General features: G+C 52.8%; 1 protein-coding gene and 1 long non-coding RNA gene across 13 annotated transcripts in view; one reads left to right on the top strand and one right to left on the bottom strand.

The window, feature by feature from the left end:
* The window catches only part of AGAP1 (ArfGAP with GTPase domain, ankyrin repeat and PH domain 1), a 520,168-nt gene that overhangs the window by 373,701 nt on the left and 119,538 nt on the right, over window positions 1-26,929 (bottom strand). For 5 of the 12 annotated variants that reach the window (XM_032480552.1, XM_032480549.1, XM_032480553.1 and 2 more), the window contains exon 1: window positions 1,962-3,693. The exons of 5 other annotated variants lie outside the window; for them this stretch is intronic. In XM_032480552.1, coding sequence (XP_032336443.1) covers window positions 1,962-2,931 — 970 coding nt within the window. In that variant the 5' untranslated portion in view covers window positions 2,932-3,693. Of the gene's footprint in view, window positions 1-1,961; window positions 3,743-26,929 lie in introns of those variants that run through there. 2 more of the 12 variants (XM_032480551.1, XM_032480547.1) reach the window with 2 other exon arrangements.
* On the top strand, window positions 6,227-25,434 carry LOC116663812. Its single transcript, XR_004320169.1, has 3 exons — window positions 6,227-8,037; window positions 12,378-12,385; window positions 25,425-25,434. It is a non-coding gene; the product is annotated as an uncharacterized LOC116663812 (long non-coding RNA).

Raw genomic sequence — 26,929 nt, 5'->3', positions numbered from 1 at the left:
ATCAGAGACCAGAGTAATTCCACCCTGACAAGGACCAGCCACAGGGGACAAACCCAGTATTACTTTAATTATTGCTATTAGTATCATCATATACTGCCCTAGAGGGCAAAATTCCAATCCACTTCACCCCTTTACCATTCCAAATCCACCACCCATCCATCCGACAGGAAACACCCAAACCCCAATGCTTTTAAACTCAATCAGTGCTGACCACGGAACCACTCTCCTCCTAAGCGGCTCTGTGCCGTCTCCCTCTCCTGCTCTCGGAGCTGTATTTGTCCGGAACCCAGGCAGCTAATTACTATTTTCGACAAAGCCCATGAGAACAAAGATGCAAGCCTGCTATTACAGGAAGCACTCCTGCCTGCCTATCTGAACTTCCCCTGAATGCAACTGACGGCAGTGGCCACTTCATACAAGCCCTGTATCTTAACAAAATGCACATTAGTTTTAAAAAAATATTTTAAGAGCATATGGGAAGAGATGGAATAATGGTTGGAGTCAAGCACAGCGCCTTCTAAAGTAAGTATTCCAAGGCAGGTTAAAACAAGATGTGTGCAGCAAGTTAAACTAACTCACGCCAGGCAACAGAGAACGTTGTTACATCCTCATTAATGAACTCAGATTTTAAACACTATCTGCACATTCAACTGCTTTCTTTCAAATATTTTCTGTCCAATTCTGAGGATCAGTGGGGGCACCCTGGAACATGACATCATCTGTCTTCAGTTTAACATTAAAAGGACTTCAGGGAGGTCAGTGGTTTCTTTGTATTGGCTGGTTTTAACACACAGCTTTGGAAGTCGGTTCACCTGTAAGGTCCACTAAGGAGGCACTCACTCTCCAGGGCTGGTGAGTTAGCAGCTGAAAATCTTCAACTAAAAGCCCACACTGCGTGTTTCAACTGCCTTTATCTCTATCAGCAGAGGAGTTTTGGTAATTAGCAGAAGGTGCAGTTACTAACGGTTTTTCAGTGGTGAGCTAAGCCCACCTGGACAGTGTCTTTAGGCACCACCCCCCACCCCTCCCTGTGAGATGGGTGTAACCATCCAGCCCACTGCCTGCCCTGGCCGCTTTCCTTCAGGGTGATGCCCACGTGTGCAGAGAGAAGGGGTTTGTGTTTCAAGTTTCTGGAGAATTCTGAGCCCCAAACAACTTCCAGAAGGTTCGCGGATTCTTGCAAGAGAATATTACCACATCTGCCTCCAGAACTCCCTGCGAGGTGCCTGTTGGAGGGCACCAGAGAACAGAGATCCGAGGGCAGGCTGTGTGCCCTGTATGCCAGAACTCATCACTAGGAAGCAGAACCCGGTCCTAGGGGAGCTGCCACCACCCGACACCAGTGTGCAGGGAGGGCTATCTCTGACCACTGGGGTGAACCCTTTTTCTCAGCAGCTCAAAAGATGAGAGCAGCCAAATCAGCGGGGCCACATCCCAGCACTCACAGATGGCAGCGCCTACAGGGAGACCAGGCTTGGGGGGCGGAGGGAAGGGAATTAAGATGAGAAATTAACCAAGATGAATGTCCTTCTCCCAGTCAGGCGGCACCACCTGTGCAGCAGCTTCAGGGGCCCAGCCCCGGCCCCCTGCTGCAGCCCCCAGGTATCACAGCCGGCAAGCACGCAGTGCAGCAGCAAGCTCAGGAGCAGGCTGCGCCAGTACCTGCGGGAGAAAGCACCGCTTGGCAAGGTGATCTCTCCCTAGACAGGCTTCAGTGGCTGAGGTGACAGACCCTGAAAGATACCCAGCACACACAGCTGGGAGCAGGGACAGTCAATCACTTCCAGACCTGCAGCACGACTGAGGGAAAAACCGCAGTACCGGAATTCGCATCCAGCACGGCCACTTGCCGACTGATGACCTGGTAGGGCGGGTCCCTTAGCTGCTCCCAAGTCCCAGCGCGCTCTGCCAAGCAAGCCGCTGCCCATCACCGCCCTCCCCTCTCCGGGCGCGCTGCCCACCTCTGCGCGGAGACCCGTCGATGCTCTCGGCGCTGGACGAGTGCGCGTCGGCCGGAGCCCGACGCAGGCTGCTGAAATAGCCGCGCGGACGCGAGGCGCCGCTCCGCGGGGAAGGACCGCCACCGGGCGCGCCATCCCTGCGCGCGAAAATGCCGCTGAAGAAGCGCAGCAGCCGGTGCTCCGACGCCGCGCCAGGGCCCGCGGCCGCCGCCCGCGCACGCTCCAGCCGCTGCAGGTCGCTGTTGTCCAGCGTGCGGTTCTTGCTTTTGCTGCGCTCCCAGCGCTCGAGGTCCGAGAGCCCATCGTTCTTGCTGAGCACCTCGCCCACGTCCAGGGTGTTGCGCTTCTCCGAGGCGGGTTGCGCGGAGGCCGCGGGCTCCAGGGCGGCCCCGAGGTCAGCCACAGCCTCGCCGCCCGGCGCCCAAGCCAGGCTCCCGGAGCTGCTATGGCGCCTCCCGCGGCCCAGAGACCGGTCCCGCGGCGCCTCTGGTCCGCTCCAGTGCCTGAAGCTAAGGCTCCGCCGCAAGGGCGCGGCCCGGACCCCCTCCACGTCGGGGCTGCCGGACGCGGGCGAGCCAGGCCCCTCCTCCACAGCCGCGGGGCTGCCGGCCAGGTCCGCGGGCTCCGGGCCGCGTGCGCAAGGCCGGAGCCGCCCGAGCTCCAGCTGCCCGGTGCTGCGGGTGCGGAAGGTGCGGAAGTCCCAGGCGCGCGGCTGGAGGTCCTCCGAGTCCTCAGCGTCCGCCGCCTCCTCGGCCTCCTCCACGAGCCGCCCGGGCGCGTCCGGGAAGCGCGCGGGCCGGGGCATCCGAGCCTGTCGAGGGTCGGGACCGCCAGGACCCGGCGCGCCCAGCTGCTCCTTCCTAACCATGGTCACGGAGATGCGGTAGACAGTCCTCCTGGGGGGCGTACCGCGCGGCATCGCGTCCGCGGGCGGAGACGCGGGTTCGCCGCTGCCGTCCAGCAGGTACATGTCGCCCGGGGCCGCGGCCGCCGCGCCGCCCGCCAGGACTCCGCCGCATCCGCGGGCCGGGCCGCACGATCGGGGCGGGCTCCAGGCGAGGCGGGGAGGGCGGGAGCGCCCGGAGTGGGCCCACGCCCCCCGCTCGCCGCGAGGGCTGCGCTCAGGCTGCGGGGACGGCGCCCCTGGCGCCCGCCGGCCCGTGCGCCGTGCGGCCCGAGTGCGGGGGTCCGGGTCCGGGACGCCGAGCCATGGGCCGACGGGGCCGAGTGGGCGGAGCGGCGGGCGGGCAGTCAGGCGTGGGGACGGTCTCGCCGGCAGGTGCGGTCGCGGCGCGCAGGGCCCGGGGCGGGCGGTGGCGCCCGCGGCTTCATTGTCTACGGCGCGGACTCCGCTCGCATCCTCGGGCCTTTTTTGCACAGTTCGGCGGCTCCGCAGCCTTCGCCACTCCCTGGGTTCGGGACGCGCGGGCAGCTGCGCCGGCCGCGGGCTGGGGGCAGGCAGGCGGCGGTTTAAAATGGAAATACGCGCCGGGGCGGGGCGGGGGCCGACGTGCAGGGACCGCGGGCCGCGCGCCCAGCCTGGCCGCCGAGTCCCGGGAGCGCGGCGGCGGCGGCGGCGGCGGGCGCGCGGCTCCGCGGACAGGCCTAAGCGCCGGGGTGGATCGCCAACGCACGGACCGGAGCCTCCGTAGGATGGGCGGTGGGGGCTTGCGCCCCGCCTGAACCGACACTCTGGAGCTTGTCTTGCAAAAGTGAACAAAATATGCGTCGTCTCTGACCCGCTAAGGGTTTATATGAAGCATCTCTCCTAATCGAGGAGCTCTGAAGAATATGCAACCCAAGCGACCTGTTTTAAAAAGCAAGGTACCTTTGGTACTCGTTGCCCTAACTTTACAAGAGGAGCAAGTGCACTCCCAGGAAGGAGAGAACAAAGATCGGGGAGGCAGCATCGCCGTGATGGCGGTCCTGTTCACCCCAGTACCCTCCGAATGAAGGACTGTGCAGCTTCACTCCTAGTACACTATTTTGGAGTCTTTCTGCAACGTGTGTGGGAAAACTCCTGACAGACAGGCATTTGCTGCCCGAGATGCAAGCGGGAGAAGACAGTGGTTAAGAGAAAAAAGAAGGCTGGCCTCTCCCAGACCTGCATGTCCACTTCCCAGAGGGCTCAGTTTTTACACCTGTAAAGTGGGGGTGGACACCACAAACAGCACCTAAACTCTGAGCATTCTTGTAGGACTGAACTCATTCAGAGACTATAGGCAGGCATTCTGCATGCTAAATACCATTAATATTTAATGTTGATTTCTCTTCCATCATATTTTTCCCACTTGCTATACCTCTTGGCTCTACAGATACTTGTTGGTTGGTTTGTTTTAACGGGAATACTGGGGATTGAACCCGGGACCTCGTGCATGCTAAGCACACACTCTACCACTGAGCTCTACCCCACACCCCTATAGGTGCTGGTTCTAGATATCTGATGCAGCACAATATTCACACAGTCGATCAACATACTCGTTCTTCATGATGTCATGAACATAGACTTCCTGGGTTTGCTGGTTTAAAAGTTTCAGAAGGAAAATGTCATAAATACAATGTCCACTCATCAAACCAGATGCTTTTCTGCAGCCTTCTCCAGGCCTGGAAATACCAAGGCTGCGGAGAAGCTGTTTCTAGGAAACGTGCTCGTGGCCAGGCCGGGCGCTACTCTGGGATTAGACAACTGTGTGTAAGAGTTGCTTCCCTTCTTTAATCTTTTAGCAAGTAATTATGGGGCACCTACTGTGTTCATGGCATTGACGAGGAAATAGAGATGAATCATGAGGTCTCTTAGGAAGAAGATTATAACCTGGTAGATCTGGGTTGTACCTCAGAGTGAAATAAAATACTCAGATTTAATGAGATCAACTGAATCAACCAGCAGTCTTTCTGGTTTATTTTTAAAAAGATACTTTAGAGCATAGTGGCTTTTTAGGGCCATGAAAGATACTCTGTATGATACAATAGTGATGGTATGTGTCATTACACATTTGCCCAAACCCACAGAATACGCGACACCAAGAGTGAACCCTAATGTAAACAGTGGACGTTCGGTGATGATGACAGGTCAATGTAGATTCATCAGTTGTAACAAATGTATCATCAGGTGGGGGGTGCCGATTGTGCAGGAGGCTGTGCACATACGGGGGGTGGGGAGACACAGGGGTATATGGGAATTCTCTGTACCCTCTGTTCAGTATTGCTCTGAACCAAATACTACTCTAAAAAATAAAGTCTATTGTTTAAAAGTACTTAAAACACATTTGAGCACCCTTAGTGGCTCCACCTGGACAACATGATTGCCACCATCACAGGGTCACAAGTTCAGTTCACCTGTTCTTGACACTAAAGAGTTCAGGAGTAGTGCTTTGACATGTCCTCACTGCAAAGGTGGAGACCCCTGGGACAGATCAGTATTACCTATTGAGTTTCAATAAAAAGTTAAGACCCACAAAAGACCAAACTTCTAGAGTGCTGCCAGGCAGTAATCACCTATCCGAATGAAGTTTCTAGAACCCATCGTGTTAGGGGGATGTGGAGACCCAGAGAGGGCGGGTGCTTTCCCCAAGGCTACACAGCTCATCGCTGAGAACTAAATCTGGGGTCACACTTTCTGTGCCCATTTCCATGCACCAGCGTCACTTCTTTTGTCAACATTCTGTGAGAAACGAATGTGTGACTGTTGCCAAATCCGACACTCATTGAACTCAAATGATTCCCAACATCTTGGCAAATTTTCATTTATTTTTCCATTTGTTCATTTATTCAAGAAATATACACTGAGTACCTATTGTGACCCTCCAAAGTGAGGGTTTCTCTGTCCTCAAAGAATTCACAAACCTGTGAAAAATGCTGCAGTTCTCAAGGCCACGTGACTTCACAAAGCCCGAGAGGGAGGTGAAAGAATGGTTACAATTCTGAGCCATGCCCAGAATTCTAATGGCTGAGCACCCTGAAGATACAGCAAAAGCCTCCAATTTCACAGCTGTAGCTGTTCAGGCTTAAAGGTCCACCGAGTCTATAAGCAGAGAAACTGAAACTCAGCAGTGCAGAGAGAGGCTGGGCCCTCTCCAACAGGCAGTGGTGGGGCCAGAACCCAAGGCTCCAACGTAGCCTAGGGTCCATTCCCACAAGAATTTGAGACCATGGCAACTTCCACATATTGAGATGAATTTTAATATGAAATTGGCTGGCCCACAGTGAAGCTATAAAGATACAGCTTGTTACCTGGGGCATTCATAGAGCCCAAGGCGGGGGGCAGGGGGAAGAGGGGGGAAATAGTGTTTCTTTAGCGCTCAAATACTGAACTGTTAGGGTCTTCCAATCACCGCATGCTTGTCTGGAATCCAGCCCGGGTTTTGTGCTTCGCCGTCCTAGGATGCGGGCTGCAGAGTAGAAGATTCCATTTGACCCACCTTAGGTGACACTGAATCTTAGATGACACTGGATGAGGGAGCCTCTTTCAGACGGAGCCAGCATGTCCACTATCTTTTGGGGCCTTCTGCCTCACAGGTCAGCACCTATTTTTCCACCCCAAACCGAAAGATTCCAGCTGAGGCCTGAAGGTCTGGGTTGGAAAAGCTGGGAGAATGGCCTCTCCCTACTGCCCTGGGAACGTGGGCTCTTCCGATGCACTGAAGACAGAGGCTCAGACAGAACCTGTCACTCCAAACCCTAAATCCTCTTTCACACAGCCAGACCTGCCTTTGAAAAATAAAAATAACCATACTATATGTGTTCAGGTGGCGTGAGGATTTATTTTCCTGTTGCTTTTTAAAGCAGCCCCGATAGACCGTGACTTACTGAATTTTGTTCCATGCCACAAAGAATATTCGTATCACCATTTTGGCTTTAAAAAAAAAAAGACTGTCGTTGATCTCGCTGGTACATCAAAACCAATCGGCAGGCAGGCAAAGCCTCGGCACCCTGGAGACTCCAGTGCCGCAGAGGGAAGGACCACAGAGGGGGTCCAGGAGAGGGGGCCAGCCCTGCCCACACCCCCATCCATCCGTCACCCTCAGGGCCTGGATTCCCTCTCCTAGTTCCAAGTTTATGAGATCATGTGGCCACCCTCCCATGACTTCCCTGTCCTGGGCAGTTTCTAGCTGCCTATAAATTAAACATCCTGCATGAAAATACTATTTCACAAGCCTTTCTAGAGCTGATCAACCTCATGGAAAGGATACCCCTGGGAGCCAGCAGAGCCATCTGCTCCACGAGCTGACTTCCCAAATGACAGAACCTGCCAGCCAGTCACCATGTGGACAGGATCTTAGCAGAACCACATCTGTAGGCAACAGAGACCTGCCAACCTCTGACCTTGCCCTGGCCTGGGCAAGCCCATCCCGGGAGCCAGCAAAGGACCCTCCCACAGCTCACGGGGCACGTGGCAGGCTCTCCTCTGGCCGTGAGCTGACTGACAGGCACATTAGCAGAAGCACAAAGAAAGACATCTACGTCTTACCAACAATCTCACATTTTTACCTTTTGGTAGGAGACTTGCGTCAGATGGTGACAGGAGGAAGGGTTTCTGATCTCAGACCTACTGTGATGGTCAGCCTCTGCAATCACCCTGCCTGGGCTGAACTCATCAGGGGCCCCATTCTCCCTCATTTTAGAAGCTGCAGGTTAAAAGTGGAACTGTAAGAGAGATAAGGACTTGACCCTTGAGTCACCAAAGGACGGCATGTGCTCGGTCCCTGGGGCAGGGACATTCTGATCCAGCAGAAGACGGACCATGGGAAGCCCTCTGAGCACCTGTGTCTTGCCGGCGTTTTTCAAGTCACTGCCAGCCTAGTGATGGAACCGTGTGAGGTGCAGGGACGCACAGACATCACAGGGCGGCACCTCTGCTCCACACTCTTAAATTGTCACAGGAAGCCCCCAGTGTGATCTCAACACAGCCATGCTCCGCACTCAGAAAGTGAGGAATACAGGTCAGCGACTACTTATCACAACCAAATTTGGTTTGACCTTAGAAAAAAGAAGGGATTTTTTTCAGCGCAGTTCCCATCCGAAGGCATCCTCAGATCTGAGAATCAGGGTTTTGTACACTCGGAAGCCAGAGAGCTGGGTGGCCCAGCGGAGGGCAGAGGAGTGGGAGGTCCACCCCCAGTGGTACCTTTAGCCCGGCTCAGTATCCTGCCAACAAGGGTTTCTCTGGGGGGCCTTCCAGAGGATTCCAGACTACAGTTGGTCACTACAAGATGCTGGTGGTCGGCACACACCTGCCTGGGGCAGCAGCGTGGGCGCTCGCACTTGACGTGCAGAGGATTCCCTGTGTGAGGTCAATCAGGAACAGCGGGGACCCTGACAGTCAGTGGACCTCGGCGTGGGATTAACCAGTGTCACAAATAACCAACCACCAGAATAAAGTGTTACATGTGACAAAAAGAAGGCGGGTAAGAGGAAGGCAGGAAAGTATTATTTCTACCTGAAAACTCAAAAAGGGGTTCAGAAAGGGAAGCGGTATTTGGCCTTCATCCAAAGCGGGGTGTGTCCATTGCAGCGCTGCGGGCCTTCTGGGCTGGGGCAGTCTGTGCTGGGGGCTGTCCTGGACACCACCCCCTAGATGCCAGTAGCGCCCCTCCCCCAGTCAGGTGTGTGCAGACAGGGCCAGTGTCCTTGGGGCACAAAATGCCTCCGGTGTGGAACCAGCAGTCCAAAGGCACAGACTAGACACACTCATATGGAAAGGGGGCGAGGGGCTCCCTCATCTTTTCAACTTTTCATTTTACCATTTTACTAAGTCAGCCAGCCCTGCCTGCCTCTGTATGTAAAAATGAAAAGCTCTAGATGGTCTCTCTATTAAAAGAGAAGCAATTACTTCCAGCATTTCTTCCCCAAATAGGAATCACAGCAGCAGTTACAGATGAGCGGCTATCAGTCCTCATGCTGGGATGGACAAGGCATCAATTACAAGCAGTTTAAATGAATGAGCATCACAGATGGGACTAAAACACTGGAAAGAGGGGAAAAATGAAGTTATACCTACACTAATTATTTAACATCCAAAGCAGTGTTGTATTATTTTTCATCAGAAAAATGTCCTAAGCAGGATCTTGAAGACTTGGACCCATAAGTGCCTTCCAGCACCGCCCAGGTGTGGACAGAGCACCTGAGAGCACGTGGGAGCTCAGCTAGGCTCCTGTCGTCCTTTCGGGGAGCTCCAGCCGTGAGCCCCTGCAGGGACTTGCACTCAGGCTGGTGGGCTAGGCCCCAGGTCTGGAGCTGCCTTATCACAGGGTCCCCTCCCTCATTACACCAGCACTAAGTCAGGATGACATCACTCCATCCTCTGCAAATGGGAACCACTGTTTAAATTACAGCAAGCTAGGGCTGGAAGAGGTTAATTCAACCCATTTCACAGATAAAGCAGCTGACTCCACAGGAAGCCACCTGCCTGAGGCCACAGGAGAGGAGCAGAGAGGGCCCTCCACACAGTTATTGCAGGAGCCCAGAGGAAGCTCTAAAGCCACATGGAAAACTCTGATCCAATGGGCAGGCCAATAAGAAGTCTGAATTTCAAAAATATGCCCAGAAATGTAAGTTATGAGTAGATTCTCATTCCCAAACAAACAAAAAAAAATGTCTAAATGTCCTGGTGGTCTTTCTTGCAGTGTCAGGCAAAAGTGGCCGAAGATAAAATTAACTCAAAACAGACTTATCATATGATCCAGCAGTCTCACTCCTGGGCATATATATATATGTGGAGGAAACTCTAATTCAAAAAGATACATGCACCCCAATGTTCATAGCAGCATGATTTACAATAGCCAAGACAAGGAAGCAACCTAAATGTCCATCAACAGATGACTGGTTAAAGAAGTTGTGGTATATTTATACAATGGAATATTACTCGGCAATGAAAAAGATCAAAATAATGCTATTTAAGCAACATGGATGGACCTAGAGATTATCATATTAGGTGAAGTAAGTCTGACAGAGAAAGACAAAGTGAAATAAATTTCACATATATGTGGAATCTTAAAAAAAAATGACACAAACTTATTTACAAAATGGAAACAGACTTGTAGACATAGAAAACAAACTTATGGTTATCAGGGGAAAGGGAGTTCGGGATTTGAAGATACTACTATATATAAAACAGGTAAACAACAAGGTCCTACTGTAAAGCACAGGGAACTATATTCAATATCTTGTAGTAACATATAATGAAAAAGAATATATATATATGTATGTATGTGTGTGTAACTGAATCACTATACTGTATACCAGCATTGTAAATTACAACATTGTAAATCAACTGAACTTCAATTAAAAAACAAAAGATGACATGAAAACCAAACCTGTCAACTGTCACTTCATGGAAACGAATACGAACACCCTTTGGTATAGCAGCCGTGGCAGCGCCCCTCTACGGTCACCCTTGCAGAGCCGGGTGCGGCTGCAGCCAGGGGTCCTGCACAGATGCCCCCTCTCCTCCATCCAGCCTTCAGCTCTCTGTGGAGATGCAGCTGAGGAATCGGGAGGATTTAATCAAGGGCATCACATAACTTGCACCTGTCCCCTGAACAGCTGCAAAAAAGCTGGAGAATCTGTGTGGAGAAAACCCAAGAAATCCCTACGGATGACCTAATCTCCTAAGTCTTCGAGTGCACGAGGGGCCTGTCCTACCAGCAATGTTCCCCTCCGCAGGATCCACCAGGAGGGATTCCTCTAATAATGACACCTGCACTGTTGTCCTACAGACGCTAATCCAAACACAGGGAAGGGTCTGATCAGGACCCTCCTCACAGGCTCTGGAGTAGAAACAAACCAGGAGCCGTCAGAGATCAGCCACCTAACGTGTCTGACAACAGCTGGATGTTTACCAAGCTGGTCTTTAGGTCCACAGACCCCAAAGATTCGTAAAATCCAGGACTTCTGTGCAAATAAAAATCGAGGACACAGATACTGCCCTGGGAGCTGTCCTCGGCGCTGTTGCAAAGCTCACCACCAAGAAAAGCCTGCTGGAACAAGTTACCACCACTGCATCCCGCTTAAGACGTGGCTGCAGAGATACCTAGAAATCTTTCATCTGAGCCCAGGGGACTTCAAGGTTTGATATATTTTTCTCTAAATGTGGAAAACAACATGACTAAGATGCCTCTTCAAAGCCCAAATCCCCCCGTCCCCAAATCTGCAGCAGGAGACACGTGACTGTTCTCCTGCCTTCATCAGCCAGTGTGTCACCAGCTCCATGTTCCCCAAACTCGGAGCAGAAACACTCCACGGCTCCTGGTGGCAGCAGCCACTCCCTTGGTAGTCACCATTTGCATCAGAGCTCTGGGGGAGGAAGAAAAGAGGGTCACCAGGATCCTTTATGACACAAGAAAATGGAAGAAAACGGCCATGTCTTCTCATCTGTCTGCTGCACACCGGTCGCCAGCAACCAGCGAGCAAAGAGCCGGGGAGAGGGGTTCCTGCCACAGGAAGACGGCGGGTGGGGGCGGGGGAACCCAGGGCTGGGTCTCTAGCCCAGATGAGTTGGGCAGCTATGAGCCTCTTTCCCCGGTTATGATGTTGGGCCATGCTTGCTTGCCTCCTTTAGAAAATCACCACTAACCCTGGAATCTTCCATGAAAAAAAGACAGACCAAATGGGGAATGATCAAATGAATCTGCCATGGCCAGACAGCGTACAGTACACAGAACCTTCAGGGGCTCTCCCCTCCAACGTCATCTCTGTCCCGAGGAGTGCTGCTAAACCAAGATCTGCCTGGTTCTGAACCAGCACAAAACTTTCCAAATTTGGAAAAGGAGGTTAATGACGCCTGATGTGCCCAGCGCTGGGCACCACTGTGGGTCGATCAAAGGCACCTTTTAAAAGCCTTTTAACTACAAGGTGCTAGAGCCATCGAAGACAGTACTGGCTGTCTCGGCCACGAGTGACGCAGAGCCAGGATTTAGGTGCCGTCTGGTTCCCTATGTCCCTGTCACTCCCTCACAGCCACCCTGCCCCAACAGGGACAGCCAGGGGAATCCAGCCAGTGTCTGCGTGGAGAACCAGGTCACACCTGCCTCCTCGACCCTAATGGCCCTTCCCAAGCTCCGGAAGGCTCCTCCCTCCGCCACACCCTGACCTAGCGCTGCTCGACCGCCCTGGCCTCCAGCAGCCTGCTCTCCGCCCACAGCCTTCCATGCCACTGTCCTCTCCCAGAGAACATCCCCTACAGCTGTCAGAAGCTCTTTTTAACTCATCTTTTCCTACTCAATCCTGCAGACCCTTCTCTATCCAGCAAAGGCCAAGAGACATCGCCCTGTCTACTCCAGCCACGGCCCTGCCAGCCTCTGATGCCTCTGAGTCACCCCTACCTCAGTCCATCCAAGCTCCAGCCCAATGGACTGACGCACCTCACAGTGTGTCCACGGACCAGCAGCATGCAGCGCCCACCCACACTCTGCGTCTTAGGAGACTCGGTGCAAGGTCAAGGGTGGGGGCACCAAGTGGACTGCAGATGCTCGCAAGCCCCCTGCAGGCCCCCAGTGCAGCCCTGGGCCCCCCACCCCCTGCCCCATTCCAACTGCACAAGCTTGCTGCCTTCCCAGAAAACGTCAGGGCACCAGGCCCTCTGGGAAGACTTCAGGCCAGTGCTCAGAGCTGCCTGGCTGTTGGGCCTCACCACCACACCCATCCCTCCCGCTCAGAGTTGGCAGCTGGACCCTGTACCATCAGTCACCACCATCTCCTCCAATTGGGCTGGGCCAGCACATAAAGCTGCTCAATTATCTCCCATGTAATTAAAAACAGAAACAAACGCCTCTCCTCCATCTGCATGCCCTCACCCTCCACCCCGCATCCTCCCCATTCCTGCAGGGTGCCCCCCACCTTATTTCCCATCCTCTTCACCCTCCACAACTGACAGAGTGGGTGGGGCCCGGCTGCCCCACCCCCGGCCACCAGCCACTGCAAACAGACTTTTCGGGCACGATGCTGCTCAGACCCCCAGAGACTCCCGTCACCGCTCCTCCACTGGTGTCCAGGCCCGGACAGCCCCACCCACCCCGGCTGTACAGAGCAGCTCAGGGGCTAGGCTCTGGGGCCAGAATGTGCAAACCCCATGTGACTTCGTGAAATTGACCCTGAGTCTCGGCACGTGGTCTCACGTGTGCAGTAAGGCGATGACCGTGGGGCTCCTGTGCCGCCCAAACGTGATGGCACGTGGAGCACCTGCCCCAGTGGGGAGAGCAAACATGCGTGGTCTGCTGCACCCCAGGGCTCTTCACTCTAACACCTCAAACTCCTTTGGAGTCCTGACCATGTCACATCCAGCCTCACCCCTGCCTCCTACTGGGGGGCCGCAGGATCAGCTAAATCCTCTCATCACTGGGGCCCAGCGCACTCAGGAGTCTGTGCCCCACCCCACATACCTGTGCACACCCTGCTTGGTATCAGTCACCCTGCCCCAACCCGACACCTGCCATTTCTAGAACCACCTCCCCCAGAAGACCAGGGTCCTTGGCACAGGGCCAGCAGCTTTATCTCTGAACCCTAGCCCTTATCAGTGTTCTGCTTGATACATTCTACCTAATGGTTAACTTGACCGACCCACGTGGTTGACTGCGGCTGAGCTCTGGAAGGGAGCAGCAGTGCCTCGGTCACGTGATAAATAGCAGCAAGGACAGTGGACTTACTCGACCCCCCCCCCACCATGCCCCTGTTTACACCACTACACCACACAGCCGCCCCCACCCCCTCGAAGTTTATCTATGAAGTCTCCAGTGGTTAGGGAAAGAGGCAGAGAAGAGGCTGATTCATTTCTCCCCCTACCCCCAACCCCGGCCACAAAAATCCTCAGCTGCAGCTGATCTTGGGTGGCTGCCCCCGAGAAAAGTACCCCTCCCTGGGTGGAAAACACACAAACATGATGGGGGGTGGGGATCCCGGAGTGTGACTGCCTGGGGAGAGTCTATTCCATAGCAGTAGCTTCATTTTAGGGAACAGGGTGCTGGTCAGAGAGGAGAGAGCTGGGAGCCTCAAGAAAGCCCTCCTTGGAGGGACCCCCAGTAAGGCTGCATCTTCCCTGCCCTCTTTGGCACGGCCACGCCCACCATGCTATTTGCAGCAGAGGCAGATTTGCCCAAGAGCCCCCAGCCATCCCTGGATGGAGGCGGTCAGCCAGTTCACCTGGATCCAGCTGCACGGGCCACCTGTGGGCACTGGGCCTCTTCTGAGAGCATGAAATGCTGGCGATTGATCCAGGTGCTTAGAACACCCACTAAGAAAGAGAACACCTGAAACACTTAGGACTCTTTGAAGGGAGAATAATGGGGCCGAGCCCAGAGTTAACACAAGGGTCTAACAGCTCTTAGCACCCAGCACTTCAGACGTTCTCAAAATGATGATTTTTCCCTTTTCCAATGGCACATTCAGGGAAGCTGTCAGGAGCTGCAGTGGGCCCAGGACAGGCCCTCACAGTCTGAGAAGTCACCCACAGAGAGGGCCATGCTGCAAGGACCACCTCACTGCACCCAAACTGTTGAAGAATTTCCAGAGAAGCAATAGCTGTCACCGGAAATTTCTGGGCACAAAAAAAAAAAAAAAAAAAAAAGTGACACTAGGCAACAGAATGTTCCTGCAGAAGGCTTTGTTCTCAGGAAGGCTGTTTTCTGGAATTACAAGTTCATGCCCAAGGAAAGGCAACACTTGAAACGGCCATCCGTGAAAGTGAGCGACCGGGACTCCCCACCCACGCACCCCAGTCCTCTGGAGCTTTCCAGCCTCCCCGGGCTGTGACCGAGCGCAGGGATGCACACGCGGCCTGCAGCCTGCTCACATCAGCCTCCCCCAGGCCAGGGCTCAGGGGCCTGGCCCACCTCCTGCCGCCAGGCCAGAGGCAGGTCTCCCCGGTGACAAAGAACTCAAAGGGCAGTGGTGTGGCCATTCTTTGCAAGCCATGCATGCAACACACTTTCAGTTTATCCACTCGCTTACAGACAAGATGGAAAAAAATATCTCACGTTGACTAAAAGCTCCCAGGACCAAAGCCTAGTGTGTAGGGCTCCCGCCCATTAGAGGTTTAACCTCAGGCTTCAAAGATACCAGGCCACCAGCAGGGTGGGCAGGCCCACCCCCAACCCAGCGCTTCGAGCACTTTGGCCCCCTCCTTCTGAAGCCTAGACCTCCCCTCACTGGGCCTCAAGGCTTAGACAGACCAGCCCTGGGCTCCTCTCCCCAATGGGACCCGGGCCAAGGCCGGAGGAGGGCAGACCATGGCCAGGCTCAGCCAGAGGCGCATCACAGATGTTAACCAGTTCATCTTTTATTCCCCAAATGCCCACACAAGGTACATACTGTTAGCATCCCTATTTCAGAGATTTGGAAAGTAAGTTGCAGAGAGGTTGAAAGGTGCCCTAGATCTCCCAGTAAAGGGTGGACCTGGACTTGAGCATTCTAAGTGTGCCCTGCCCCCCACCCCACTGTACCCAAGGGGCGTGGCTGACCCCAGACTGGGCCTCCGGACATGCAAAGGGAGACGGAGTGGAAGTTAGGATGGAGACAGGGCTTCACAAAACAAAGTCAGGTTACTTCATTTTGCTCTGCTGGGGGAGGTGGGCAAAGTGGTAAAAGACTTCAGAAGCAGGTAGGCAGACACACACACACACACACACACGCAGCCCCTCACCCAGTTTCAAGGGACGGGGCACAGAGAGTTCAAGGCAGGGCTTCCATTTCCTGTGAATCTCTAAGGACAAGGCACCACCAGTCCAGAGGTCAGGATTATCCCCAAGTGCCTGCCTCAAGACTCCCCTTCCCTCCTGAGTCCTGAGAGAGGCTGAGCACAGCCCTCAGCACCCTCCCCATCCCCTGCACTGGCTTTGAGTGGCCTTCTGCCTCCAGCCAGACCCCAGGGCAGCTGGCACAGGAAAACCTAGGGCCTGAAATTCCCAAATCCACTGCCAGTGCATCTGATGAGCCCACCTCCTCCTGAGGACCCCTCTCCCGCCCTCCCCCCCCCCCGCAACCCTGTGTGCCTCCAGTGCCCTCTCACCCCTCCTCCTCCCCAGCCCTTGACCTCCATCCTGAGAGGTGGCAGGAAAGTCTGTCAATTGCAGGCCTCCCTTCCCTAAGCGGAAGTACTCACTTACGAAGCCACAATGCTCAGCATCAGACACACTCTGGATACAACCAGATCAGGACCAAGGCGTGGGCATGAGGAAAACTGTGCCTTTCTCAGGAGACACCCAGACCTTTTGCAGGTCTGTCAACTCAGTCCCTCCCAGGGTAATGTTAGCAATGTTGTTTCTAAAGCCAAATCTTGTCATTTCTAACAACAGGAGACATTTATTTTGCGAATAGAAAATGGTGTGCACAAACAAGCAGAAATGCTTGCCAAGAGGGGTAAAGAAAAGGGTGAAGGGAAACATCCGTAAGTGAGCAACTGGCTGCCAAGGTTGTAATGACCTTGGTGACGCAGACACAAAGTTCACAGGGGCTTCTGAAGCATCGCCGCCCTTGTCTGCTCGGGCTGCCATCACAAAGTACGCAGGCTTGGGGGCGTTAAACAGCAGCCCGTGCCTTCTCCCAGCTCTGGGGGGTAGAAGTCTGAGGCACGGTGTCGGCAGGGTTGACTTCTCCTGCATCCTCCCTCCCCAGCTTGCAGGTGGCGTTTCCCTCTGTGTCCTCATTCACAGCCTCTTCTCTCTGGGCCTGCGTCCTGATCCCCTCTCACAACACAGGACACCGGTCTTGTTAGATTAGGGCCCATCCCAGTGCTCTAACTGTAACTTAATAACCTCTTCAAAGGCCCTGTCTCCAAATGCAGTCATATTCTGAGGCACCGGGGGTTGGATTCCAGAAGAACAAACTCAGCTCGCAGCATCATCAAGACACCACCATGTTTAATGAGTAAGAGCAACAATTCCTAAAGGAAGGGGTGCCTTCAGTGTGTCACAGTCCCACTTGGATTTATGAAAGGCATCTGTCTCAGCAAAGCAGCCTTGACATCAGCGAGGCGCCACACTGCTCAGCTCAGCTCCAGGTCACCTGGGCCCTACGTGGAGTCAGCAGTCACTAGTCGGTGACACTCAGGACTGAGAGAGACAAGCTCAGCCTCTTCTGGTGGGATGAAGGCGTCTCACCTCCCAGCCTCGCTGCCATCCTCTCGGGGAAACTAGGAAAATTGCCGGTACACGTGGGGGCTGGGGTTAGTCTGGCCTCTGACTCTGTCTGTGGATGCTGCTGGAGTCATTTAAAACCAGGTGTGTCTCACTCAAATATGAAACCATCACGCATGTGGTTGGTCAGCAACTTCAACCAGAGACCCCTGGCCCGGAGCAGAAAGAAACGTTTCTCCATTTCCTTTGCGGCCCTCAGGTTCAGGCTGCATCGCTCACTACGAGCAAATCAAGATTTCAGGCTTGAAACTCTGTTGTTTCTTCCTTTCCTTCCTTTTTTTTAATGTAGCCCTAAAAACAAGTGTGTGATGACTTGTGTATCACGTTCAAACCGCAGCATCTGTCTCCACAGTGGTAATAAGGCACCAGGACAAACGACAGCAGTGCCCTCTCCCACCCGGGGTCCTCATCAGCCAGCAGCAGGTGCGACGCCCCGACCCCGCCAGGCCAGTGGGAAAAGCACGGCTGCGACGCCCTCACAGGGGAGGGGACACGCCCTGGGCGGCCCTCCCGGACACCGTGCTTTCTTCGCCTGTCCGATGGCGTCTGTGCAGCCCTGCTAGTTGCTCACAGGAACGTGTCAAAGCCCCAGCTGCCTCGCCTCACTGGCAAATAAACAAACAGATGAACAGACCAACCTCACTACCCCTCCAAAAATTAAAAAGAAAAAAATGTAGTTTTGTGTGTGTGTGTGCGTTAAGGTAGACTACTTTACACAAAGTCAGGAATCCTGCTCCAGGGTGACCAGGAAAGCAACACGGGAACCACCTGCTTCTCTCCAGGGTAACGGCTTGAGGACCAGCTCACACACAGCCTGGCCTGAGAAGCATTTTAATTGTTATCAGTTGATCAGATAAAAGCATTCAGCACTGGTCTGCTATCCCCATCAGCTTTCCCTTTGGAAGCTGAGGGCGGGGAGTGTAATACTGGTGAAATAAAGGGACGAGGATCAAAAGTAAAAGTGAGGTGAGGCTGTGAAGCTTCTGGACACCTAACGAATTCCATGTTCTCAAGTCCAGTATGAGTTAATTTTTAAAGCGTATGTCTGGTGTTAAATCTATGCTGCCCTTGTGTGGAATGAATAAATGTTACTGTTACCACACAATTTAAAAAAAAAAAAAAAGGTGGGGGGTGGGGAATCACCCTGGGTACAGCAATTAATATTCTTCACTCATGAAAGAGCTTTGTTTGAAATTACATGATTCAATCAGAAAGTCATTTTCTTTCCAAGTGTGCTGGGCTTCCTATGTGAATGCAAATCATAGTGACAGAAACACAACATATAGATTGAAAACGCACTGCTTACTCCTTACTCATGTTTAAATCGGGTCCAGATATAGCTGTGAGAAGCAAGTCAGAGATCCTGATGGAATACGTGGGATATTTTTATTCTCATTTTCTTGAGACCATTTGCCTCCATGAAAATAAAGCAGAGACCCAGGCTGGAGACTTTTCAGATGAAGTCATCGTCAAGACTGTCACGTGGGAAGAGGAAAAGACAGGGTCTTAAAAGTCCTGCAGGTCAGGATTAGAGCATGTCAACTTCAGGACTGGCCGGGGGGGACTACCGACTACCAACATCTAGCTCCTGTCACTTTAAATGTGTCACTGTCCTGCGATCACGTCTTCTGCGCTAAGCCCACACGGGGACATCTGAGGACGACCTTGGACTGGGGGAACCACCCTTCACTCTGGTCTCCATCTCGGGACTGGGATGTGGCACCTATTAAAATTTTCCTTGTCATCATTCAATTAACAGTACACGTGATGCAGAATATTGAGCCCTTTTTTCATTCCATCATGTATCAAAATATTCAATTGGAAAGTCTGTTTCCTTCATCTTGCCATTGTTGTTACAAAGTTAAGCAACCCCAGCTGTCCAGGAAATACCACCGCAATGAACACATCATTGGGCAGAGAAGAATCAATTGAGGTTCCTGACAACCATCTCACAGGCTACAAAGAGGCTGGGGGAAAAAAGAGCCCACGTTACACTAAATATGCAGTTATGAATAAAATCCTACCCCACACCCCGCACTGCCTTTTATCACCTCATCAAGGGCCAGATGGAAAGACACAGCTGAAGAACGCTGATTATAATCTCTTGATAACCGTAGCATGTTTCTTCTGGTTCTTTATCTGTATGTTCTAAAATTGATACGTACTGCTGTTAATAAGAAAGGCTACTTTTAATTTTTAAACTTGGATTTAAGTTAGCTTTTCAACGGTTTTGTTTATGCTCTGAGCAAAATAATGATTTTTTAAAAATCTATCTTTACCTCTGTCATCTCAAGCCGCCCACCTTTAAATCCTTCTTGGAATGCTTCCCCTTTGCTACCTAATCCATCCAATAATAAACAAGGGTGGGAGGAATCAGATAGAAGAGACCAGTGAACTTACACCACTTCTCCGTAAGTAGCAAGCAAAAGGGTACCCCACACAGTGGTTGGGTACCATTTCCGCCTTAAAGAGGAGGAAACAGGCCTGGAGAGGTCAAGTGCCTTGCCCAAGGCTACACAGCTAATGAGGGGGAACAAGGGATTCCTGCCAGGTCAGGTGCCATTTCTCTTATACTTCTGTTTCTCGCCAGTATGGATGAGCCCTCTTCCCCGAGGTTTCAGCAATGCCTGTGCCATAAAACCGCGGGATCTCCTCTGCTTCCATGCATACCTCTCCCCGGGCCCCCGGCAGAGCACAGTTCCCTGAAGATGGAATCAATGTTGTCACCCCACAGACACGTGATCAGGGAATTTGCTTAGGGCGGTGCCCCGAGGTTGAGTGAACCAACAGGGCAAGTGGAGGGCAGAGTCTCAGAGATGAAGGAACTGGGGGTGCCTCGGGCTGGGTGGGCAGGACCTCAACGTCTGATGGACGGAGGCTGAGGAGTGGCCAGGTGGCCTGGGTGGTGTCCCCTGATGAACACGGAAGCCATGCCCAGCCACAGGGGGCCGGGCTGGCTGCTCCCAAAGGAACACACTTACATGTCAGTCAGGGAGCTCCCACAGGCCCTCCCTCCGCCTTCGGGAAGGCTGCCTGGCGAGTCTCTCACCCAGTGAAGGCAAGCCCACCCCCGCTGGTAGGATCTACGGCTGCCATCACTCTGTATTTCTCTCCCACTTAGGTAACCATCACAAAATTGAGCTCAGAAAACAACACGGTGCCCCAAACCCTAAGCATTTCACAGCAGAAGACACTGTGTAATGTACGGCTAATCCTCATCAAGAGAAGACTTCTCATTGACGAGCTCTTGCCTTTAGTTACCCATCCATCCCTGCGGGCTGCTCTGTGTCCCTTCTGGAACAATCCAATGGTCAATGGATCGATCTGTTCCAGATCAACCCATCAACCATTGTGAGAAATCTCTTTCTTTAGCTGAGATTCCTAGAAGCATAATTCCTGGTCAGAGTGTACAAACCTTTTATCCATTCACATTTCCAAACTGCCTTCTAAAAAAGGTACATGGTCCCGCCTCCCCATCATTATTGGGGGCGGGGCTCAATGTTGCCCCCCCAACACACAGGCTTCCTCTGGTCACAGCCCCCCCCAACATGGCCATAGGAATGGACACGTCTACGTCATTGACATTACTGATTTCAATCTTTGCTTGTCTGTCTAAACAATGGCATCTCAGATTAACCGGGTTTTGTCCCTTTACCTGTGGGAATCTTCACGGCTTTGTAATCTATTTGTACCCACTCTTTAGACACCAGGAACAGCCATTTGTCTGTAACATTCCTCTGTGAATATGTTTTCCGTAACTTGTCAAAATACAGATCAGAGTACATGGAAAGCAAAGATTTTTGAGAATACTGTTACGTAGATATTCCGAGCATGGTTTGTCTCAGTGGCACCCGGCCTCTCCCAGTTGGCATTGCCCACAGAGCGGCTCCCATCTTGTCTCTGTCCTGGCGGGTCTTAAGGCCGCCAACAGTCACAGAGGCTGGGGTTCCTCTGGGGAACATGCTAGCTTTTCCCACAGAATGTTCCTTTAATAAGTCTTTCTAGACTTTTGACTGTAGTTGAAGCTAAACTCACAGGCTTGTAATTTGCACAAACCATATTTTTTTTTCCTCCTTTGAAATGTGATATCCTTTTCATGTTGAGTTTTCTGTGGCCTGCCTGCCAGGTAGTCTTCAGAACAGCGGGGTGGAGGGCAAGCTCACTGGCAAGAACCCCCAGGACCTCAGAAGGTACCAAGCCACAGTGTGAGCCCGCAGCTCTATGCTCCGTCTCTGCTCTGTCTCTGGTGCCTAGAACTGCCATGGAGAACAACCAACATGTAATAGATGGAGTAATGGGGGAGGGGATTGGCGGGGGGGGTGTCACGGGGGAATGAATAAACTCACAGACCCACCCAGCTCCCAGGGCAGCAAGGGCTCCCTCACAATCTCCTCACTACTCCCAGGTCTGAGCAAGGCTTATTTTCATCTTTTCCATCCTAAGATCACCCTCCAATCAAAAAGACATGTTTCTGATTGCCCACCAACATGGTCATCCAGCTTGATTTACTGAACTCTGCTGCCTGGGAAACTCTATAAATTAACCTGAGCTAGAAATTAAAAAGCCACTACTTTGATGTAAAAGGCACTCCAGAGTAAATAATGAGAAGCCAGCCCATGATCTAATGGAAGAGCCAAAGTGCTTCTAATTGGTTTCATCTTCATCAGCCCCATGACATCTAGGCACGTCCCAGATCCTTAAATTAGGGGGAGAGGGCACAGCTCAAGTGGTAGAGCGCATGCTTAGCATGCCCGAGGTCCTGGGTTCAATCCCCAGCACCTCCTCTAAAAGTAAACAATTAAAACCAATTACCTCCCCAAAAAACAAAAACAGATCCTTAAATCAGTGACACCTGATGCACTGTATACTCCATGGAGCCCTCAAAATCCTGGAACCTGGGATCAGCAGTGCTCATCAAGATACATGTATTAGAAATGCAGACTCTCAGGCTCCACCTCAGACCCACTAAATCAGAATCTCTGGGAGGGGGGCCAGGAGTCTATCTCAAAAAGCCTCCAGATGCTTCTGACTTGCCCCAGACACGTGTGCAAAGCGCTGCCCGGGGACACAGAGCCCTGACATCTTTCCTGACATTTCTGATGTAACAGATCATTTTAGAGAAACACTTAAGCAAATGTCTTACAACAACTGCTTAGTAAAAAGCCAAACCTTCTTCTTTTCCCCACCCTTCCTGATTTCCCCTGAATTCTGGAAGAATGGTACATCATTTAAAGGATCACCAAAGTAACACATTTTAAAAAGACGTATGACAAGTGTGAAAGGCTTTTAAAATGGGAGAAAGCCAATGACGGAATATTGGAAAAACTAAAAGTCGCCTGGAAGTAGAGGCAGAGCTGTACCCAAAATGTCACTAAGACTCATTCTGTAAGAGAAAAATAAACATCTGCTGTGGACCCACCCCCTAGTGTAGACAGAACTGACCTCCTCCACCCCATGAAGTCTCTGGGCCCTGGAGCTCCCTGCCCAGTGACCACACCCACTTCCCTCCTGCGCCACCTCCTCCAGGGAGTCCCCCTCCATCCCTCAACAGCAACACAACTAAATTCCAGTGCATGTCAAGGGTTTTAAAAAAGCCTTCTGGACCCTCACAAAAGTCACATGGACCCGAGTCCTCCAAGATCCAAACAGAGGAGCCACTGTATTGACAGCACCACCAGGGCAACCTCAGTTGGACCAACAATGATCCTCATGAAAGTTAACACTGCCCGGGGGCTCAGAACGCCGCGGGCGCCAGGCATGTGCATTTTAGACCTGACCATACTTAGTCCCCGTCCACTTTCGGAGGTGGGTCCCACTACCCCTCTCCTTTTTCTAAATAAAGGGTAGAGACTTGGAGGGGAGCCACTCAGTCACACGGCAGTGTGGGAGGGGAGGCTGCATAAATCTGAACCGGGTTAGACTGACTCCCAGATCCCTGCTCCAGACTTACAAGCCGGAGAACCAGGAGGAGGAGGCGCGGATGTTTGGAGGGGAGCTGCTTGGTGTGGACCAGCCCCTCCTTCCCTGCTCTGGCTTTGGCACAGGGTGTGGGAAGGTGGCCCACTTCCCAGGTCCTGGGCCCTGGGCCCTGGGCCCTGAGTCCCTCAGCTGCGGTTCTGCGGTGGTCTCTGTGCCTGTCTTCACGCGGCTCTAACTTTATGGCTACAAGACAGCATCGTTGTGAAGGAGGGGAAGCACTTTTCACGCTGTGGCTGGATTCACGCAGGGAAGGTCCTCTTTCCGGGGGAGAACCACTCAGGGAGAGGCAACCTGGCTGCCAACCTTCTGGAGCCTCTGACTTAAGGCACTTTAATTTAAGCAAGTTTGAAACTGTCGTCTGCAGGCTCCTCATGGGTCCTCTTGACGCAGTTCTCCACATGAAGAGGGACAGGGCTGGCCCATCCATGGTCCATCAGCCTGGATGCAGGACGAGTGCGCGGACATAGTCTCAGGACCTATCGTTAAGCCACCAAGTGGGAAAAAAGGTCAGAAAAGAAACCAAAGCTCAGTGCCCTGGAGGGCAGAGGAGATGGAGGGGCTGGGGTTGCACAAAGACAGAAAAGAGAGATGAAAGCGTCACTGTGCCCACGTGATGGACACACAGAGCTAAAGCGTTCCCAGCGCCCGCCCATGACTGTGCGGGGCTTTCCAAGAATAAGGTCAGGGGCGGTCAAGATAAGAAGTGATTTGTGCTAATCTCAGTCACCCCTGTATTCTGGACCATCTTTCATGACTGTATTTGGGGGTGGGAGTGGGGAGGTTGCAGTAACTAAAGGATTTAATTATTCTAAAATGGCCACAATCTGCTCTAAGCCAGGCTGAAGGGAGAAGCGGTGGCTGTGTGGGCCACGGGGAGGAAAAGGAGCCTAGGGGCCCCCACCTGGGCCTCCTCGCACTGGTCAGCCTTGAACCCGGACAATAAGGTGATGATGAGATGAGACTAAAACCTTTGTGGAAGTTCAGTCCAGACCTAAAATTCTACCAGGTTAATGCCAGGATTCCTACGGTAGGCTACAGCCACGTGAGTCCTTAGCCGAAAACCTCGATAAAGCAAGTTCACCAGCCTCTGTCTAATCTGAAATACTGAGGTCACCCAAGTGCCCCCCAGGTAAATATTTTCTCCCTGCTCAGCCAATCACTAGAATACTTTAATGGCAGGGTAGATCATGATCAATTGTCAAGAGGATAATTACAAACTCATTTGGTGCGGCTGTGACCGAACATTTAACCAGCATCTTAAGACGCAAACAAAAAGCTGCCCTCTGTGTCGCAGGGCACTGTTCACTGTCAGAAAACAGGCCCCCAAGTCGACCTTCCGTGACCTCGCTCAGCTGACCCCCTTCAGGCTGGCTACATCTATCTTAGTGAGCAACTCCAGCCCACCTTTGCTTTGACGTACAGCTAATTACTCTTCCACTTTAATTCTACATTCTTGCCCTGGGGCGATACACAGGTCCCAGACTAGGAGCTTCACACCTTGATCCGTGTTGCCTCCTCGCACTTAAATGTGTTCTACAGAGACATTCTTAGAAGAGCAAAGCTGACACACCATCAGAAATATTTCTATGCAAGTCAGTACTTCAGAAATTGGGGCTCTCAATCAGTCGCTCATGGTGTACCTGTGGACATGACCCCAGCTGGCGGGCTTCACCCCCACCATCCATGGCGCCCCATCTCGGCTTATTCAACAGGGACGTCTGAGTGGTTCCCTCCACACAGAGGGACTACAGTTGATCTCCAATTCGGGGGATGAAGATTCTGCAAGTGAACAGTTTCTTCCAGAGCAGAGAGGGGTGGCGAGCGACTCTCAGATACACGGGGCCTCCCTGGGGTTTCACAAGACAGACTCCTTGGAAACGCCTGTGTAAGCACCAGCAAGGACGAGTGATAAACATCAACATCCGACTCTCCGAGGAAGTCCCCACAGACATACACACGTCGGCGGATGACAGTGAAACGAGAGACAGGACGTGCTGGCGACGTGCTCCCCCCCCCCCCGTATTATCTAATCAGGAAGAAATCTGACTGCTTTTCCAGACTTTCTTCTCCCACCCTCTCATCCAGCCTCCAAGGACTCCATCCAGTACTTCCAACCACCTGCAGCGGAAACAGCTCAAATAATCCTACGACGCCCTCAAGGCTGACTCTCCGTGGTCAGAAGGCTCCCCCTTTCCAGAACGGAGAGGCTGTTCTGCGGTCCAGCACCCCGTGTGTGGCTCGGGGCGCCACCTTCCTGCTTGGCCCCGACCTCCTCCACCACCCAGGCACAGACCAGGGCAGCGCACACCCTGGGGCCCTGCCGCCTGGTTCCTTTGATTAGATCATCTGTTTGCTCTCAGAGGAAGATCACAGGATGCAGAAGAAGCCAGTGTGCTGGCTCAGACACTGGGACCCCGTGAAGAGGGAGCGTGATGGGAGAAATAAGTAGTGTTTTTTACAAAGACCAGTTATGTTTCAACAGTGAACTTCTCAGTTTCTAGCCAACTATCCAAAGGAAAGGAAACAGAATCGTGCCCAGACTGATATGCAAGGTAACTCCATCTGCGGATGGAGAGGGTAAATCCCGGACGGCTCCCCGGTGGAGACACTGTGGGCCTGATTGGGGAGCTAAACAGCCAGACGGTCCTTTATGTCACAGAGAGAGGGTTTCGGGTTCCTTCCATTCCTTTCCCCTCCACTCCACTCTGACAAACACAATGAAAAGGTAACACGGGGAAAACCTTCCATGCTCTTTAACTTTTCCAAGAACCCACGAGCCTTCCCCTCCCCAACAGTACAGCAGCAGGAAGAAGATGGGCCTACTCTGTGCCTTTCCCAATCCTCCTGATGGAATCTCCCACAAAAACTGATTCCAAGCCACTTTTTTCATCTAAATGCAAGAATCCTGTCTGCACTTCCTCATACAGAGCCTTGTGACTTCCTGAGGCCAAAGGACCCCGGCTGCGAGGAGGCCAGAGCCTGCCTGCCTTCAAGGGTGGGTCTGTCTCTGGACAGCTGGCCCCTGGGGACGCCTCTACCGACAGCTGTTCGGACACAGGGAGGGCGGAGAGGACAAGTTCAGGAACAACCGCTCACTGCAGTCCTGGCAAAACCAAGACCCAGATCCCCGTCCAGATGCCCGGGCTGTGGAAAGCTCTCCCGGAGGATGCGGGGACCACCCCTTCAGGTAAGTGCAGAAGGCCCCAGCCTTGGGTTTCTTGGGAAATCCCATCAAACGCCCCAAGCCTTGGTGATGAAAGAAACGCACAGGGGCAGGAATCCCACTGAGCAGGCAGTGAGCCAGGAGGCCTGAGGTGACGGCTCCCTGGTGGGAGGGGCACGCTGTGGAGGGGGCCACTTTGGGGCGACCCTGAGGGAATTAACTGGGAAACACAGGCACGTGCATCGCCCTGGCCCCAGGAACCCAGGCGGGGACTTGAGGCTGAGCAGAGGCACGAGGTGCAAGATGATGGAAGACATGACCCGTCAAGAGCGAACAACCTACACGCTCACCGAAAAGGGGTCAAGGCAGACAGACACACAGACAGACAGACAGACGGAGGCACATTTGAGAGAATCCTGGGCCACGATTAAAGTGACAACCGTGAGGGCTAAGCAGCACGGTGGAAATGCTGACGGTAACTTCTACGCAGCATTTTCCTAAGGTCATCTCTGCACACAGAAGAGCACGGCCGGAGGAGGATGTGGGGAAATAAACACAGGTCACCTGTCAGGTTGGGGAAATCAGACTGGGGGCAGGGGGGGGCATTATTCTCTAATGACTATTTCCTACAGCACAGTAACATCGTATTATGGCAATAGGGTTGCTTATGAAATAGAAACAATGTGTATTTTTTACATTTGGAG

The sequence above is a fragment of the Camelus ferus genome, chromosome 5 (assembly GCF_009834535.1).
Source record: "Camelus ferus isolate YT-003-E chromosome 5, BCGSAC_Cfer_1.0, whole genome shotgun sequence".
Lineage (NCBI taxonomy): Eukaryota > Metazoa > Chordata > Mammalia > Artiodactyla > Camelidae > Camelus > Camelus ferus.
This window is presented reverse-complemented; position numbering and strand designations above follow the sequence as displayed.